The 16416-nt window shown below is 31.2% G+C and overlaps 1 protein-coding gene across 1 annotated transcript; it reads right to left on the bottom strand.

The window, feature by feature from the left end:
- Window positions 1-290: 290 nt before the first annotated feature.
- Window positions 291-3795, bottom strand: LOC134256705 (multiple epidermal growth factor-like domains protein 10). Its single transcript, XM_062739384.1, has 8 exons — window positions 3666-3795; window positions 3371-3511; window positions 2573-2710; window positions 2335-2469; window positions 1788-1928; window positions 1147-1278; window positions 616-727; window positions 291-537 (listed from the first exon to the last, which is right to left on the bottom strand). Exons 1-8 carry the CDS (start codon window positions 3685-3687, stop codon window positions 387-389), a joined length of 972 nt encoding a protein of 323 aa, XP_062595368.1. The 5' UTR covers window positions 3688-3795; the 3' UTR covers window positions 291-386.
- Between the last annotated feature and the right edge of the window lie 12621 nt (window positions 3796-16416).

Raw genomic sequence — 16416 nt, forward strand, 5'->3', positions numbered from 1 at the left:
GTTCAGAGATAATAATTGCTATATTCTCAACAATACTAGTAGTTGAATTTATCAATCACTTCCGAGTTATTATCCCTTTTTCTGGCCTTGTTTATTAAACTGCAATTGTTTATTAGCGAAAATACTAGTTTTCTGTCGATTGGATTTTTTTCATTTACCCGTCAGCAGATCGAGAAATTGTATTGCTCTGCCCCATAAGCCATTATCAACTTTAAATAAACTGTAAAGTAATTTTTATTTATTCATTATTCCAGGGAAATTATAACTAGAAATTCTGTGTATGGGTTAAAATTATAATTCTTTTTTTTTTCCATCAACAATCATTGATAAAATTTGAATACTGGGTTCTGAACTAACCTAGACAAATCCTTTATTTTCAAAAGTTTTCAGGTATCAAATGAGAGATTTTGGTACGAAAAATCGCGTGATACAGAATTCACTTCTTGATATTCATGTGATTCAGAAGTCTTTTCTTTCATTTCTGCTTCAGTTGTAATGTAATTAGATGACGACTGTCTTTTCACTTTCTGCCTTCTTCTAGATGAAAAAGAAATCAAAATTGAAAGAGAATGCACAAATTTTTACATAACTAAACAGTTGATTAGAAAAGATTACCTTTCACGAATCCATAACGTACAGGTTAAAACGTTTAGTATGACTAACATAGATATTCCAATAGCATAAAAACAGTGGTCATCACATTTTTTAGCTGTAGTCCATGATGAAACTATATAAAAAGATAAAAAATGAAATGTTAATTATATACATGGATTTCCAAACCAAATTATATGCATAAACGTAACAGGAAAGAATGGTACTTAAAAAGTTATACTGAAATGATGCATGTACTGTTAATGAATACATACAATAGATATATGATTCTACTCATTTGATTTTAATATATACACATGTACTGTCTACAGGGTTATTTTCGCCCCGTCTAATTTTCGCCCGTTCACACTTGAAGACAATTTTGCCCTGTTTTAATTTCGCCCAGTCATAGTTTTGTGAAAGAATTTATTGTGTATTCTTTTAATTCGCTCCTTTTTAAATTCGCCCAAATGAGGGTCGGGCGAAAGGGGCGAAAATAAAACGGGGGCGAAAATTTCCCTATATACAGTATATCTGATTGTTTTTACACGATACCTTGTTTGCATTCTGGAGAATCCATCATTCCAGTTTTGCAGTAACAAGTCCCATCAATATGATGGCATATATCAGAACAGTTTTCAGAGCAAACTTTGGAACAGTTTGCCCCGAAATAACCATTACCACAAACTGAAAAAAGAAAATGATAAAGAGTTATCTCCTATAGTATCAATTTTATGCTTCATTTGAATTTAGAATCAAAAATTAAAATAAGATAATTTTATGTTCATTTTATTGAATTCAGAAAAGATTGATATGGGAGACTGAAATCATAAGGTTTGAGTTCATAGGGAAATGCAGTTACATTTATGAAATTGTGTATTTTGCCTTTATGAAATATTTATAAGTTTTTCGCAAATTTCTTTAACACACTTTATAGTACAGGTATACATTGTTCTTTCATATGAGTTGAACATATGAAACAAACACCATAAAAATTATGCTGATACAATGTAAGCACCTTTCTGCATTTAATCGATGTGATAAACCATTATTATAATTTTCTTGAGAGTGTGTTTAATTCAGAATACTTTAAGGTAAGAAATTCCAAGAGTAGTTTATAAAAATAATGAAGACAACCTCAGCTGGATTTTCACCAATAAAAATTCATATGTACATGTATAATTATCTTATCTTACTTAAATCACATAGCTCTCCTTTATAACCATCTGAACAACCCATTTCACAAATTCCAGTCACGTGGTCACAAGATTCCTTGTTAATGCAGTTTTGGCTACAAGAAAACATGCAGTCTGGTCCATATTTGCCCACGGTACACACTGTCGAGCATATGAGGAAAAGGGGAAGTCATTAAATAAATATGTTACAAAGATTGAAAAAAAATCATTACTCATTTTACGTGAAGTGCATCATCAGCTAACTTATTCTCTTGTCTTTTTTACTTATTCTGGATACTTAGTCCCTACTAAAACTAGATGCATTTTATGATTTGAATTCTAAATAAATACTATCTGTTAGACGTTTTACGGTTATGGAAGCATGTTTATCCTATTTCCATTTTCTAAACTTTTTGAATGTATTTTGATAACTTTGCAATTAGTACATGTATTTTCGAAATATCACTAAAGGTAAGACTGAAGGAAAAATTCGCATGTTTATATATCTCTGTTCGTATCATTTATGAAATTAATTTCCTAAAAATGTCACTTTATATACAAAGATTACCTTGAGAACATGTTGAACCTCTCCAGCCTGGTTGACATCCATACTGACAGCTGCCAGTACCACGATTACAAGTTTGATTCACACAGTTGTCACATCTCATGGAGCAATTGTGACCATACCATCCATCACTACACTCTAATTTCATATTCAGTGAGGTAAATTGCATTGACATCTTTTTTAAGATTACCAATCAAAATTTCAAAGTCATGAATAATCATGTAGCAGAAAATAAACATACCTTGTTCACATCTTGGACCTTTGTAACCGCTGATGCAACCAGATAGACAGAATCCATTGATATTTTGACAGTTGTTTCTATTACAGAATGGACTGCATTTCTTCGAGCAATTTAGTCCATAAAATCCGATTCTGCAAGCTTATACAGTATATAGAACAAAGACGATAAAAACCAGATAAAGACAATTTATTATAATCTTCTTATTTTTTGGCAAAATTTTATAGATAATTTTATTCTGAATCTTAAACAGGAGTAGTTTATTTTGTAAATGCCTAAAAATATTTACATTTAGGATACTTCTTGTACATATGTATTACCTTTGCTTTCGACTCAGTAGGCCTTTTGATGTTTTGACAAAAATTAAATCGATTAAATTAAATTACTACATAAAAAGAATAAAACTTAATTTCTCTTCTATTTGAGAAAATTGGATACAGTTTATCCCTTTACGAAATGGCGATGCTCATTTACTAACTACTACTTATTAAGACGTTTTAAACGTAAAACTTTATTACATCTCCGTTCCCCGCCCTACTCTTGGTCCCGTAAAAGAGCTTGATAAAATTCTTTCATTTCTTTATTATCTTCCTAGGGGGTCTAAATGTCTAAATTACTTTCTTCTTAATATTTATCGTTCTTTTTTTTTTAACAAAATAATGATTAATATTGCATGTTTTCTTATTTGCTAAGTGAAGTCGAAATATTATATAGCCTCCTCATAAACGTATGAACAAACAGACGGCTCATTAATGAATGTTACTTCAGTTTACAACTCAGGTGATTTTTTTAAAAAAATACCTTTATTGCAAAGTTCTCCCTTGTATCCATGTTTACATCCTTTGTCACATTTTCCTGTGGTTCTGTTGCAGATTAAATCATTAAGGCAATTTCCACTACAGTTGTTTTTACAATCCATACCAAAGGTTCCAGAAACACAACCTTTTTCAACAGTTCTCATTAATTTCAATGCCTTTTTCTATGGAATTATTTATTACTATTATACTATATAATTTCTCAAAAATGAAAAACGCTCTATATGTAGGTTTGATACATAAGTAATTTCAATAAGATTAAGATGTGCAAAAAGGGTTACTTTCATTGCAGAAAACACCCATCCACCCATCAGAACAACCATTTGAACAAACTCCATCAGTGGGATAACAGGTGGAATCGTTTATACAATGTCCGGAACAGAATAACGAACAATCAGGTCCATACTTTCCGACTGAACATGCTGAATAAAAAAGAATTCAAATGAGAAAAGATGGATTTAAAAAATGTAGACTTAATTATTTATATTAAAAGATGTCTCTAATGCTAATTTTCAATAGTCATCGCCCAGAAACGTCAAACACAAAGACAGCTGCACGAGATTTACATGCATCTTAGGCCGACTCCTTAGCTCATCGCCTATCGCTCGGCGAAATTTACATTTGTGAAGAATGGTCAAGAAGTCAACTATATTGATTCCAAAGAGCTATCACAGATAAAAAAAAATAGAAATGAAAATACAGATTATCATTCAAACAATACCTTGATTACATGTGGTACCAGTCCAACCACTGGCACATCCAAGACATGTCCCATTTGTTACGAAGCATGTGCCATTTTTACAATGCGTAGGGCAAATAACATTGCATTTATCACCATAGTAACCCATTCTGTCACAACCTAATACAATAAATTTTTAAGAAGTCAAAACATAATTTTATATAGTCGGGGAACCGTTGGCGAAAATTTGGAATATATAGAGATATGCGAATCTAGCATTGTAGTAACCGCTAATGATATAATGCCGCTTAATGATACAAATATCAATTAGAGCTACATTGCAGCGCTTACTGTAAAAAAAAATATTGCATTAATAGTTGACATGCTCATCCGCTTCATGATGTATTTTTTTTCATTAAGCGGCGATATAGCATTAGCAGTTGAACAGGTCAATCATTAATGTAATAAGTTATGACATTGTTACAGTTGCAACGCTTAATGATATTTGTAAGCGGCGTTATATCATTAGTGGTTGATACATACAGCTTTTTAGCAACCTCTAATGATAAAACGCCGCTTAATGTTACAAATACCATTAAGCGTTGCAATTGCAACGCTTAATGCCATAAATTATTGCATTAATAGCTGACATTATCAACCGCTAATGCTTAATCGCCGCTTAATGACAGAATTATATCATTAAACGTCACTTACGCAGTGCAACACCAACGCTTAATGAAACAAGCAAATATCGACATATTCGACGCTTAATGATACACAATAGTGTATCATTAAGCGTTGCAGTTGCAACCCTTAATGATATAAAATTCAAAAATTGCTTGTAATATCTAAGAGAAACACACATCCACCTTTCCTGAACAATGAGATATCACTTGTCAAAATATTTATATATGCCTTTGTGCTATATAAATGGTAATTATTGACGTTTTACTGTGTTTTCTATCTAGTAAAGGGAATGTTTGAATATTTTTATCGAAACTTTGTATTTTAGATTTGATACAGCTTAACACATATCACTGTTAACGTTTCAGATATACGTATCGAGATTTTCACTATTGTATTTTTACTCTGTTCCGTTTCTCCAAATTCCGAAAAAGAGAGACATCAATATTGACAAATTATGTTTAAGGATATATAACAAAGAATACAAGTAAAACATACTATTAGAATAATATATACCCTAAAATCTTGAAAATAAGCCGCGGCTTATTTTAAGTTTTGGTAAGAAAGTTGGGGCTTATTTTCAAAACCGGCTAATTTTCAAATTCCGGCTTATTATCAATGCAAAAAACTGGTAAGAGAAGAGAGCACAATTTCGGTTTATTTTCAATACAATCATTGAATAAAGTGTAATCGATAGAATAGGAAGTACTTGTTCGATGTAAAATTAAACCATCATGAATATAATAAAATAAAATAATTACAATAATACTTTGTTCAGTATCTTGCGTGTAAAAAAAATACTGTAAAAGTGGAAATTTTGACAAGGAGGAAACATTAACGAATGACTTTAGCTCGTCAAAGTTTTCTCTCGTCATTTTTTTTATTCATTGGCATTCCCCGGTGTACGTTTTCTTTAGGTCTATGGTGTAATTGTCTACTTTATATTTTGAGAATGTCGATTTAAGGCATGGCATTCTTGGCGCTACATAATTAGATGTTAAATTGATTCCACTTGGTCACTAGCTCATCTGATTCTATACATATAAAGTAGCACAACTGCAAGGAAAGAAAGAAACACAGAAGTCTTTCTGTGTGCTGTCTAGTTGGCAATAAGCACGAGTTAGAGTTCTTATTGCAATGACATTTATTTATTTTCATTCTTATCGTTATAAAAAACAATACTTTGATTGAAAATACTTACTTTAAGACCCTGGGTAGCACATGTAATTTAGATGATAAAAAGAAACCTTGGTTGCATATAAAGCAAGTCTGTGGCAGTAAAGGAGAGGGCCTCCAAAAATGGAGAATAAAAAATCCCTAATCTTCCAAAAAACATTTAGGAAATATTTAACTTAAGTAGGATTCTTCTCTGGTTTCTGAGAAGATGGAATATTCAAAGTATATTTGGTGATGTGTTTTATATATTTAGATGTAGGAGGTTTAAAAGACCATATTTTTCTTTCCTCATCACAATTATACAACTTGAAATAGAAATGGTCAACTGTGTTTGAAAATATCTTCTTTTCTGCCTCTCAAAATTATTGTAGAACATTGAATTTAGTTATAATTTTTACGCAATCAAAGACTAGATGAAATTTTCAAATGTAAGTTGAATTACTAATAAGGGACTAAAGTTTCAAAATATATCAAATAAATAAGATTTTTCACACATACTATACCAAACATCCGTAAAAAGTGTTATTTCTCTCTTAGTAAACGATCAAAACTACAAGTTTTTGTATCATTTTGTACCTTTATGTGACAACTTCACTATATGTGAAAATTGGAAATTTTCAATATAGGAAGCATATAAAAATAACTAATAAATCCTAACAACAAAAAAAAAAATAAGAAGAAAAATAGAGGAAATTCGGATTAGCAAATATCCATTTTATTTGAATTATCCATGTCATTTTGATAATATCATCTTATAGGCCCTATATGGTCTTTTTATGCCAAAATAAAAAAATAATAATCTTTTGATTTCGATGAACAGTGTTGCCATGGTTACTAAAAATAGAATTTTCTGTGAGATTCCTTTAAAACACTACTTGTCCCACATTTTTTGTCTGATTTCAATATAACCTGGCACACAAGTAGACCACACTAAGATACATAAAATAGTGCATCGGTTTTAGATTTTGATGAACAAGGTTGCCATTATTAGTAAAAATAGAAATGTCTGTGAAATTCCTTTAAAACGCTACTCCTTGTACAGTTTTGGTCTGATTACAATGGCTTCATTACTCATCCTTTGTTATAAGTACAAACCAGTAGAGCTACAGTCTCGACAGAGACTTCTGGTTTAATGTTAAGGTCAGACGACACTTTCATCAAAAATATTTATTTTTTTTAAGAGATTGGACTTGAAGAATAGGTACTTAAACAAGATTCCTCGCAAAAAAAGGGTACCTTACCAGGCATTTGGACAAGATACCAAAGGTTCATATTTTTTATATTACCCTTATGGGTAATCTTCTAAACAGCCTATCTCACCATTTTTTAGTGTACCTATATTTAAAAACATTTTGAAAGCAATGTAGAAATCAGAAGAGAATGCCAAATATGATTATTTTCTATCTTTTTCCAAGAGATACAAAACATATTATTAAGGAACGTGTCGTCTTACCTTAATGTCCAGGAAAAGGGTAATGACCTTGACTTGACTTTGCCTCTAATATTATAGGTCAAATTTAATCTCACTGATATCATCACTTAATGATATTGTCCTCTTGATTCTGTGAAAATTTCATCAATTTTTAAATACTAGAAATGTGAGAAGAATCCTACCTTATAACCAACATAAAATATTTATTAATGTAAATATCCCCACCCCATCCCATCCCGACGCTTACAAACATACTTTGTCACATTACTTCTCCTTAAATTGAAACTTCCATTAAACTACAGCTTGATCGGCTTTTTTTTTATATTTTGATGAGAAAGTCGGTGATATTACATTGGACGACAAACTGAAATTTAGAGGGTTTTTTTACGTAGAAAAACGAACATATCCTTAAAAAAGTACTACAGTAAACTATACATGTAGTTTACTTTAGTTAACTATAGTACCAAAATAAACATTTAGAAACCTAAATTTACTATTAATATTGAAAACTTTGGAACTTTCATTTGCTGTAGTAAAAGCTTTGAAACTTTGATTCACTACAGTGAAAACTTTGGAACTTAATTAACAATAGCAAAGGCTTTGAAACTTTGATGTAATTATGTTTTGATTCTTATTCTTAATATTTCATTATATTTCAATTAAGGTGAAGACTCAGAAAAAGGTTCCAACATTTTTTTAGGAACAGGACCATTTCTCTAAAAGTATAATGTACAAGAAATGAATATTAGTACATGCGTTAATAGAGAGGGTCTCTCTTGTACCGAAAAAAGAACTATTCATTTAAATCTATTTCATTTTAATATAACATATATATAATATATGCATAAGTCAGATGTAAACTTAGTCTTATATTTCGATAGAAAAAAAATATATCACTGTCGAGACTGTAGCTCTACTCGTTTGTACTTACTTATAATAAAGGAAGAAAAAAGTAGCAGTTGGGGCTTAAAACTTAACAAAAGCAATAAATAGAATGACGGTCCTTAATTAAGTCTATTTTTGTGGCAAGATTGCAATAAAACTACAACTGTAGTAAAAGCTTTCAATAAAAAAATTTACAGAATTCTTAATTTTAGTTACCATGGCATCATTAATCAACAAAATGAAAAACACGAAACTGATAATAGTGTATGCCAGTGTAGTCTACTTGCATGCCAAATTATATTACAAACTGACTAAAACTGTAGAAGGATTAGCATTTTATTGAAAGTATTTCACAGAAATTTCTATTTTAGTAACCAAGGCAACACCGTTCATCGAAATAAAAAACCGATATCTTTAAGTGTAGTCTACATGTGAGCTAAGTTATTTTGAAATCAGACAAAAAATGTTGGATAAGTAGCATTTTATTATATTATTTCTATTTTTAGTAACTAAGGCAACACCGTTCACAAAAATCAAAAACCGATATAGGAGTTAAGTATCTTAGTGTAGTCTACTTGTGTGCTAAGTTATATAAGTTATGTGTCTCCTGCAGGAGGAGTAACATTTTGAAAACTTGTTTACAGACAGACGGACAGACAGTCGGGCAAATATACTACAAAATGAAGTATGTGTCATTTGGAATTTTAAAAACATCAGTTTCGACATCTTCATTCGACATTTTTTTTTTATAATTTGATAATTATATACATGTACTAGTTTTAAAAATGGATTAATAAATAATCATCCCACAGTAATGTATTCAAGTAAAACTGATAACAAATAAAGGATAAATGAACCTTTTTCTCAAAATAATATATTATTCAATGTATTGCATTCATTTGTATTCTTTGTGTTTTGTACACTTAAACATAAATTGTCAATATTGATGTCTCTCTTTTTCGAAATTTGGGAAACGAAGCAGATTCAAAATACAAATATAGTGAAAATTATAAAAAAAAATTCTCGATACGTATATCTGAAACGTTAAAAGTGACATGTGTTAAGCTGTATCAAATCTAAAATACAAAGTTTGGAATATTTAAATATATTCTATATATTTTAGATTGAGTATTAAAATCAAAGTATTTTCAGTAAAAAATGGTTCTTTTAAAATGATTTGAATATCATTTTATTTATCCCTTTGTTTGTATCTCTTTCTTCCAGCTATCTGACTCTCTGTCTCTTAAACATCCGGGGCTTAAAAACTAGATAGAAAACAGTAAAACTTCAATAATCACCATTTATATAGCACAAGGGCATAAGTGATATCTCATTGTACAGGAGAGGTGGATGTGTGTTTCTCTTAGATATTACAAGCAATTTCTGAATTTTATATCATTAAGGGTTGCAACTGCAACGCTTAATGATACACTATTGTGTATCATTAAACGTCGAATATGTCGATATTTGCTTGTTTCATTAAGCGTCGGTGTTGCACTGCATTTGTGACGCTTAATGATATAATTCTGTCATTAAGCGTCGATTAAGCATTAGCGGTTGATAATATCAGCTATTAATGCAATAATTTATGGCATTAAGCGTTGCAATTGCAACGCTTAATGCTATTTTATCATTAAGCGGCGTTTTATCATTAGAGGTTGCTACACAGCTTTAAAATTATCATTTCATAAAAATCCAATAGAATACCTCACTGTGAGGATAACGTCATTCGTTAGATTAATTCGCTAGAGCACACCGCAATCAAGAGATAGTGAATTTGACTAAAAAAGTTATCATAAAGTACTTCGTTAAGTATACAGTATACAGAGTTATTTTCGCCCCCTGTTAATTTTGCGCGTTCACACTTTCAAACATTTTAGCTTCGTTATAAATTCACTAATTGGTAGAAAGAGCGAAATGAAAGAAAAAAAAAAAACAAAGAAATGAGCGAAAGTTACCCTGTGTAAAGAAGATTGCCGGTGTCACTTCGCCCAAGTCTTGACACTTGAGAGAATTAAAAAATTCGAAGGTTTAAATGAAGGAAACATTAAAAGCGGAAACGACAAACACAATAAAGAAACTTTATTACTGAATATATAGCCCTAACTGCCGAGTAAAGTCTTTGTGATTTAATGAAAAAATATATTTGTTTTAATTTTTTTAAAAATCGAATTAAAAAAACCAACAACACTGTATATCCTAAATGTAGGATGAAGTAAAATAGGGAGAAGTCAAATATAAAAACAATGTAAAACAATGGATTAAAGTATCAAACATGGATAAAAAGAATTTCTTATGATATGAAGTTTGATATGACTTGTCCAACTCGTTGTGTGTTTTATACCCTCGCCAAGGCCGGGGATAAAAGAAACCTAAACTCGTTGGATGTAAATCATATCCAGCTACAAATTATGGGTAATCCTATGCACCCTGTTTTAACCTCAGAACTAAACAAATACATTAGACTGAATGAACTTTTTGAAATGAAAAGTTTCACTTACCCAAAACAACTAAACTGCACAATTCTATAAACGTATACCGCTCAATGACGAACTGAATATAACGCCCAAACAAAGCACATTCGTGTTCTGTCGTTAACGAAGGTAAATATGACCGGTTATGTTTGAAGCACAGTTCACCACTTTTTATTTCTGGAGCATTTGATACATATATAGAGTATCCTGATAAACGATTTTCTTGTCGTCGTCCTTTGAAAAATATAAATTTTATGAATAAGACCAACTTTTTATTTAAAAAAAAGTTTTTTTGATAAATAGATTTAATAATCGTCCCATTTTGTTTAAAGACAGTACCATCAAAGAAACACTTACGTAAGTCCTCATTATATAATCGAAAGGAAAAGTTTATGGCGTATATTGCTTTTGTCTCCCGAAGATCAACCATCCACCATGGATTATAGTTTCCATTTGTCCTAGTACATGTTTCCATGTTGCCATCCACAGCCATACTTGATTTGTATGATCCATCTGGACATCCGAAGCATCCAAAAGTTGTGCTTTGTGTTGCAGGATTGTTTGTTGAAAGATCGTCTACATAAATGAACTTATCAAAATATTTCAGATTGTATAAAACACAAAAAAATTAGTTTGGTACATATACATACCATAACCATTTAAAGAGAAAATTCCAGTTAATACGAATATGGATTTTAAGTGATTCATGTTTGATTAGGAAATTTAAAATATATATATAACTATGGACACAAATTTCTTTATGTACATTAAGATTAAAAAAGAACAACTTTCGGTATTTCATATAATAGAAGTGAACCCAATGGAGGCGGAGCAAAATTCAATTAATGTAAACCGCCCAAAATTTCATAACTATAATGCCTTACACAAAAAAGCAAAAAACTATGTCATAATCAATAATACATGTACAACACTGGTGATGGAATAAAATAATTATTTCAGAAAAAAAATCACAATTAACATTGAGAAAAACAACTCCATTTTTGTCTGTCTGTCTATTTCACAAATTTTTTTCAAGGTTTAAAAAATAAGTCTAGTTGCCGCTTGGGAAATGCTAGTTTCTTTTGAAAATAGTGACCTAATGGGCATTTTAATTTGTTTTTGTTTTTTTCGTTGAAATGTTGAAGTCCCGCTTTAAAATCAAAATTCAATGTTTGTTAACAGAGTGACATAATGAAAGCCTGTCAACGATTTCATTATCTAATATGATTGTCCAATATTTCATCGGAATAATACAGAATTAAAGTTCAGTAAAACGAAAATTACGAAGTCTAATTTTCACAAATTATTTATAGCCATTCCATATTTAGCAACAATTCTGACTCTCAAGTCACTAAAAGCTATTGTTTAATGATGCATGTATGATATGTATTTTCTTAATATCAAATTTAGTACTAAGTGTGTTTTGAAAAGAATATGCAGCGACGTGTTTAATTTATTTCTTTTTAATTATTTGGACGTTCGATTTTTTCTCTGCCAATTGATACATATAGTCTTCTTCCTACTACTAATGGGCGGAAATTCTTTAGTGACCTGACTTCAACCGTGTATTCAGGACATGTCTCACATAGCAGAATTATACTAAGACGAGACCTTTAAAACATTGCCAAGGTTAACGTATAAAATTTTGTTTCTTTGTTGAATGTCCCTTAGAGAATTTTTCGCTCATATTAGGGCGTTACCACTTGCAACCTTGAAAGGCTGCAAATGTTGACTTGCTCTTGGTAATTATAGTCTGATCAGTACTGCGACACGGAACATTTTTCATCCAGTCTCTTCTGAAGAACCTGTCTCCAAGGAGCGCAGTGGGATTTGAGCCCTTGGCGTAAGGATCATCTCTTATTATCCAGCGACTCTAAGCAATAGCTTAAAAGGCTTAAACAGGGCGAAGGCTAATTCTTTTAAACTATGTTCAGAATTATTTTGAAATGGTTCAAAAATTATTTTAAAATGAGAGCTCATCTGGCAAATTATTTACCGTTTTTATTTTATGTGTTATTATCAGGGGAACACACCTTTCCCTTCCAAATTCATTAAGATAGATTTTCAACTTGTTTCATTACTTAGAATAGAGCGTTTTCTATTCTGGATAATTCGCTGGTTTTGCATGAATATGATATTAATCATTCGTACGTAGAGCATGCTCTTACGTATCAAATGAACTGCGATATATAAATTTCATATGCAGGTGATAAAGATAATACTCCTGCTATTGGTTGTTAGATTATTGTTCGTTAACGTCGATATCTCATAAAATATCCAAATATGTAACAAATATATTAGAACTGTGGTACCTATTAATTCAAGCTTACTGGGATATATCGTACTGATTTAAGAATGGAAATAAATATTGTAAATTGACAGCAAAGCAAAATCGTCGATAAACCAAAAATGTCAAATTGAAGGCTATACCAAGTGTTCATTTCTTTTCATGTATAATATCTTGAACAATTTCTGTTTCATATGAATACAGAAATGGGTTTTTAATAGCGTGGCGCAATTGGTATCCATGGGAATATACAAAAATCATTGGAAGATCTGGTTTCCAAGAACAACGCAGTCTAAATTGTCAATCAGTAACTCTTTTTCATATCAAATTCGAAGTACTTTGTGTACGTTCAACAATATTTTTTTAACAAAATAATTCTGAAAATGAAAATAACAGGGTAAATTGCAAATTTAAGATTGACCTAATTTTCAAAATAATCAACTTCGGTAATCTACATGACATATGATAGGGCGTTCATATTTGACACAATATGCCATGAAAAATGATATTTCACACACAAAACACCGAAAGCAGCTAGGGGGCAACAATTCTTTGAATTTCCTTGTTCTTTCATAATTCTGACCCTAAAATACCGCTGATGTTGACTTCAAAGGACTCAGACCAACATATAATGGTTAATAACTGAAAGCTGTGTTGATAGCTGATAGTAACACAGCTGAATAATTTGGTTTAGTTAATAGTCGAAAAAAACCTACTGCTTGATTCCCAATGGAAGAATCATACGAGGCCCGTTCAAAAATTACGCGGACTGTGTTATTATTTACTCTTACAGACGTCATATAGTTATGAAATTTCACAGAAATATGTATCTTAAAGATTCCAATAAATTTGGGGCAAATTTTCTGTATTTTAAAAAAATTCTACTAAAATTATCGGTATGTAGATATCGCTGATGGAGAGGTACGGAGCAAGATTAAAAAAATTGAAGCAAAAGCATGCGGAATCCAAAATTTAACTCATTAACTTTCTCTATATTTCGCGGTATTTTTCAACAAATTTCTCAGATGTATCTTTGAATTGTTCTATTATCATGTATTTAGATTTCTGACCTGATATTTGAATTACTTACAGAAATATAATGATTTTTTTCTCAGATGCGAGTCCCGTGAAAAAGACTGTGAAAATGACGTCTCCTGAATTGACGGCGCACCACACTTTTGTTAAATTATGTGTAATGCTCGGGATATCGCCAACATAGATCCAAAATATGCATAATAAAACATGTGGTAAACTAGGTTATTCGTGACATTTGTCCACAAATAGCAAATTGAAATTTTAGACCGTTAGACCTCCGTAGAAAGGCTATAAGGGAGGACGAGAAGAAGATTATCGACGAAAACTTATCCGGACTGTAAAGAACGTGATTGAGAGTCACCAATATCACACTATATCTCATAAATACCTGCAGTTTTTGGTTTTAAAACGAAAAAAAGAATATTCTTTACTTGTTTAATAGATTTTAAGCTTGACAAGAAATGGTGTTTGGATGTTAAGTAGATAAGGTTACCCAAACTGTACAGGAACTCTTTGGAAAATGTTGAGAGAATGAAAGCTCAATCACATACTATTTTATAATGCGCGTGACGTCGAAGATTTTTCTGCTCCATGACTTAATGATATGTCTTGATAAATCACCTACATGTAAAATTGATACCAATTTACAACATTTTGATATGAAATTTTGAAGACCAAATAAGTAAAGATTCCTTTATACTATGTGTGACATTTTGACCAATTGTGTCGTCAAATATTTTTTCTGTGCAAAAAGTCCGCGTAATTTTTGAACGGCCCTCGTAAATGCACTGATTTCGTGAAGAACGCTTCACACAGGAATACTGCTCCAGGTTGGTTGAAGTTTTACATACAAGTAAGATTGCTTTGGGTTATATTCAAAAGACTTCAATGAAAAAATGTTCATTGTCCTACCTGCACATGTCAAATGATAAAACATCCTGGATCCTTATTTTTATTCACAGTAAGATACTGCTTGTTTGTCAAGTGCTTTTTTCCAAAGCAACTTCATTGCGATCCTGGTGTCTCTATTTCATCTAAATCACCAAATCTCGGAAACGGTATGAGAATAAAAAACCTAAATTATACGAGTAATTGGTCTCGAGAATTAGGCAAAAGATGTAAGGTTAAATACATCAGCCGTCACATTCGGTAGTTACAGGAAGTGGTCATGGAAATTGAAAATTTAAACTTTTCTTTTTGGAATCTTCTTTCACATCACTTTATTGCATATAATCAGTAGTTTCGAATTATGTCAGTCAAACCGCAAACAACAATGACAACTTCCGGTTATAAGATAAAAACCACATTAATTTGTCTATTTTACTCTTCAATAAATATCTTTTATAGATAAAGCATTTGAATTGATTTTATAGTTACATCAAATATCTTTGTAGAATTCACTTCCATCGTTTGTTTTCCTGGTCTCAAAATGAAAAATTCTTTGAGCATGCTAGACCTCGAAAATAGTAAGAGATTAAGACACCAAACTTATATGCGTAATAGATTTTGAGGAGTAGGCGAAACACATAGGGTTAAACGCGTCAGTCGTCACTTCCAGTCGACACAGAAAGTGTTCATATAAATCGAAAATTCTAGTTAAATTCTTTTTTTGATTTCTATATTTTTTTGCATCAGTTTATTGCATCTTATTTGTAGTTTTGAAATATGTTGGTCCAAACGGAAACAAACACGTCAACTTCCGGTAATGAGAGAAAAACTACATAATTTGAGCATTTAACTTTCCCATAAATATTGCTTACAGATAAGGTATTTGAAGTGATTCGTACATATGTTATTTAGACTAAAAAAAGTTTAAAAATGTCCAGAGCAACGTCGAAATTCTTAGTAAGATACACTTTCGGTCGTCTGTTTTCCTGTCCACAGAATAAGAAATTGTGCGATCGCACAGAGCACGATCTCAAAAAACGGCAAGAGATAACGAAACTAATTTTTTTTAACCAAAGGATCTTGAGGAGAATGTGAAATGTAAAGGAATAATAGCGCCAGCAATCATTTCCGATGTCAGAATTGAAGAAAAATTTGACTCACTGGAGAAAAAAAAAACAATTTTACTCCCTGCTCAATATTCTGTGTATAAAAATGACTTTTTGTAGAAACTATGGCCTTGGGGTATTATTCCTGCATGTAGGTTGTAGAAAACTGACCGTGTAGAATAATGACCCCGTGTCATCTTTGGATTAAAAAAAACTGGTTTCAATAGGCGAATGCATGCATACAAGTAAAATCAAGCAGTCTTATGATAATATTATGTAATATTCAGAGACCCTTTTAAAGAATGTATCTTCAGGTACCAGCCGATGGGGCTTGTCTCCCGAGCCTGATATCTGAAGATGCACTAGTTAAAAGATACATTTACTAG

Source organism: Saccostrea cucullata, unplaced genomic scaffold (genome assembly GCF_032062105.1).
Source record: "Saccostrea cucullata isolate Sc308-1 unplaced genomic scaffold, CSIRO_AGI_Scuc_v1 ctg2605, whole genome shotgun sequence".
NCBI lineage: Eukaryota > Metazoa > Mollusca > Bivalvia > Ostreida > Ostreidae > Saccostrea > Saccostrea cuccullata.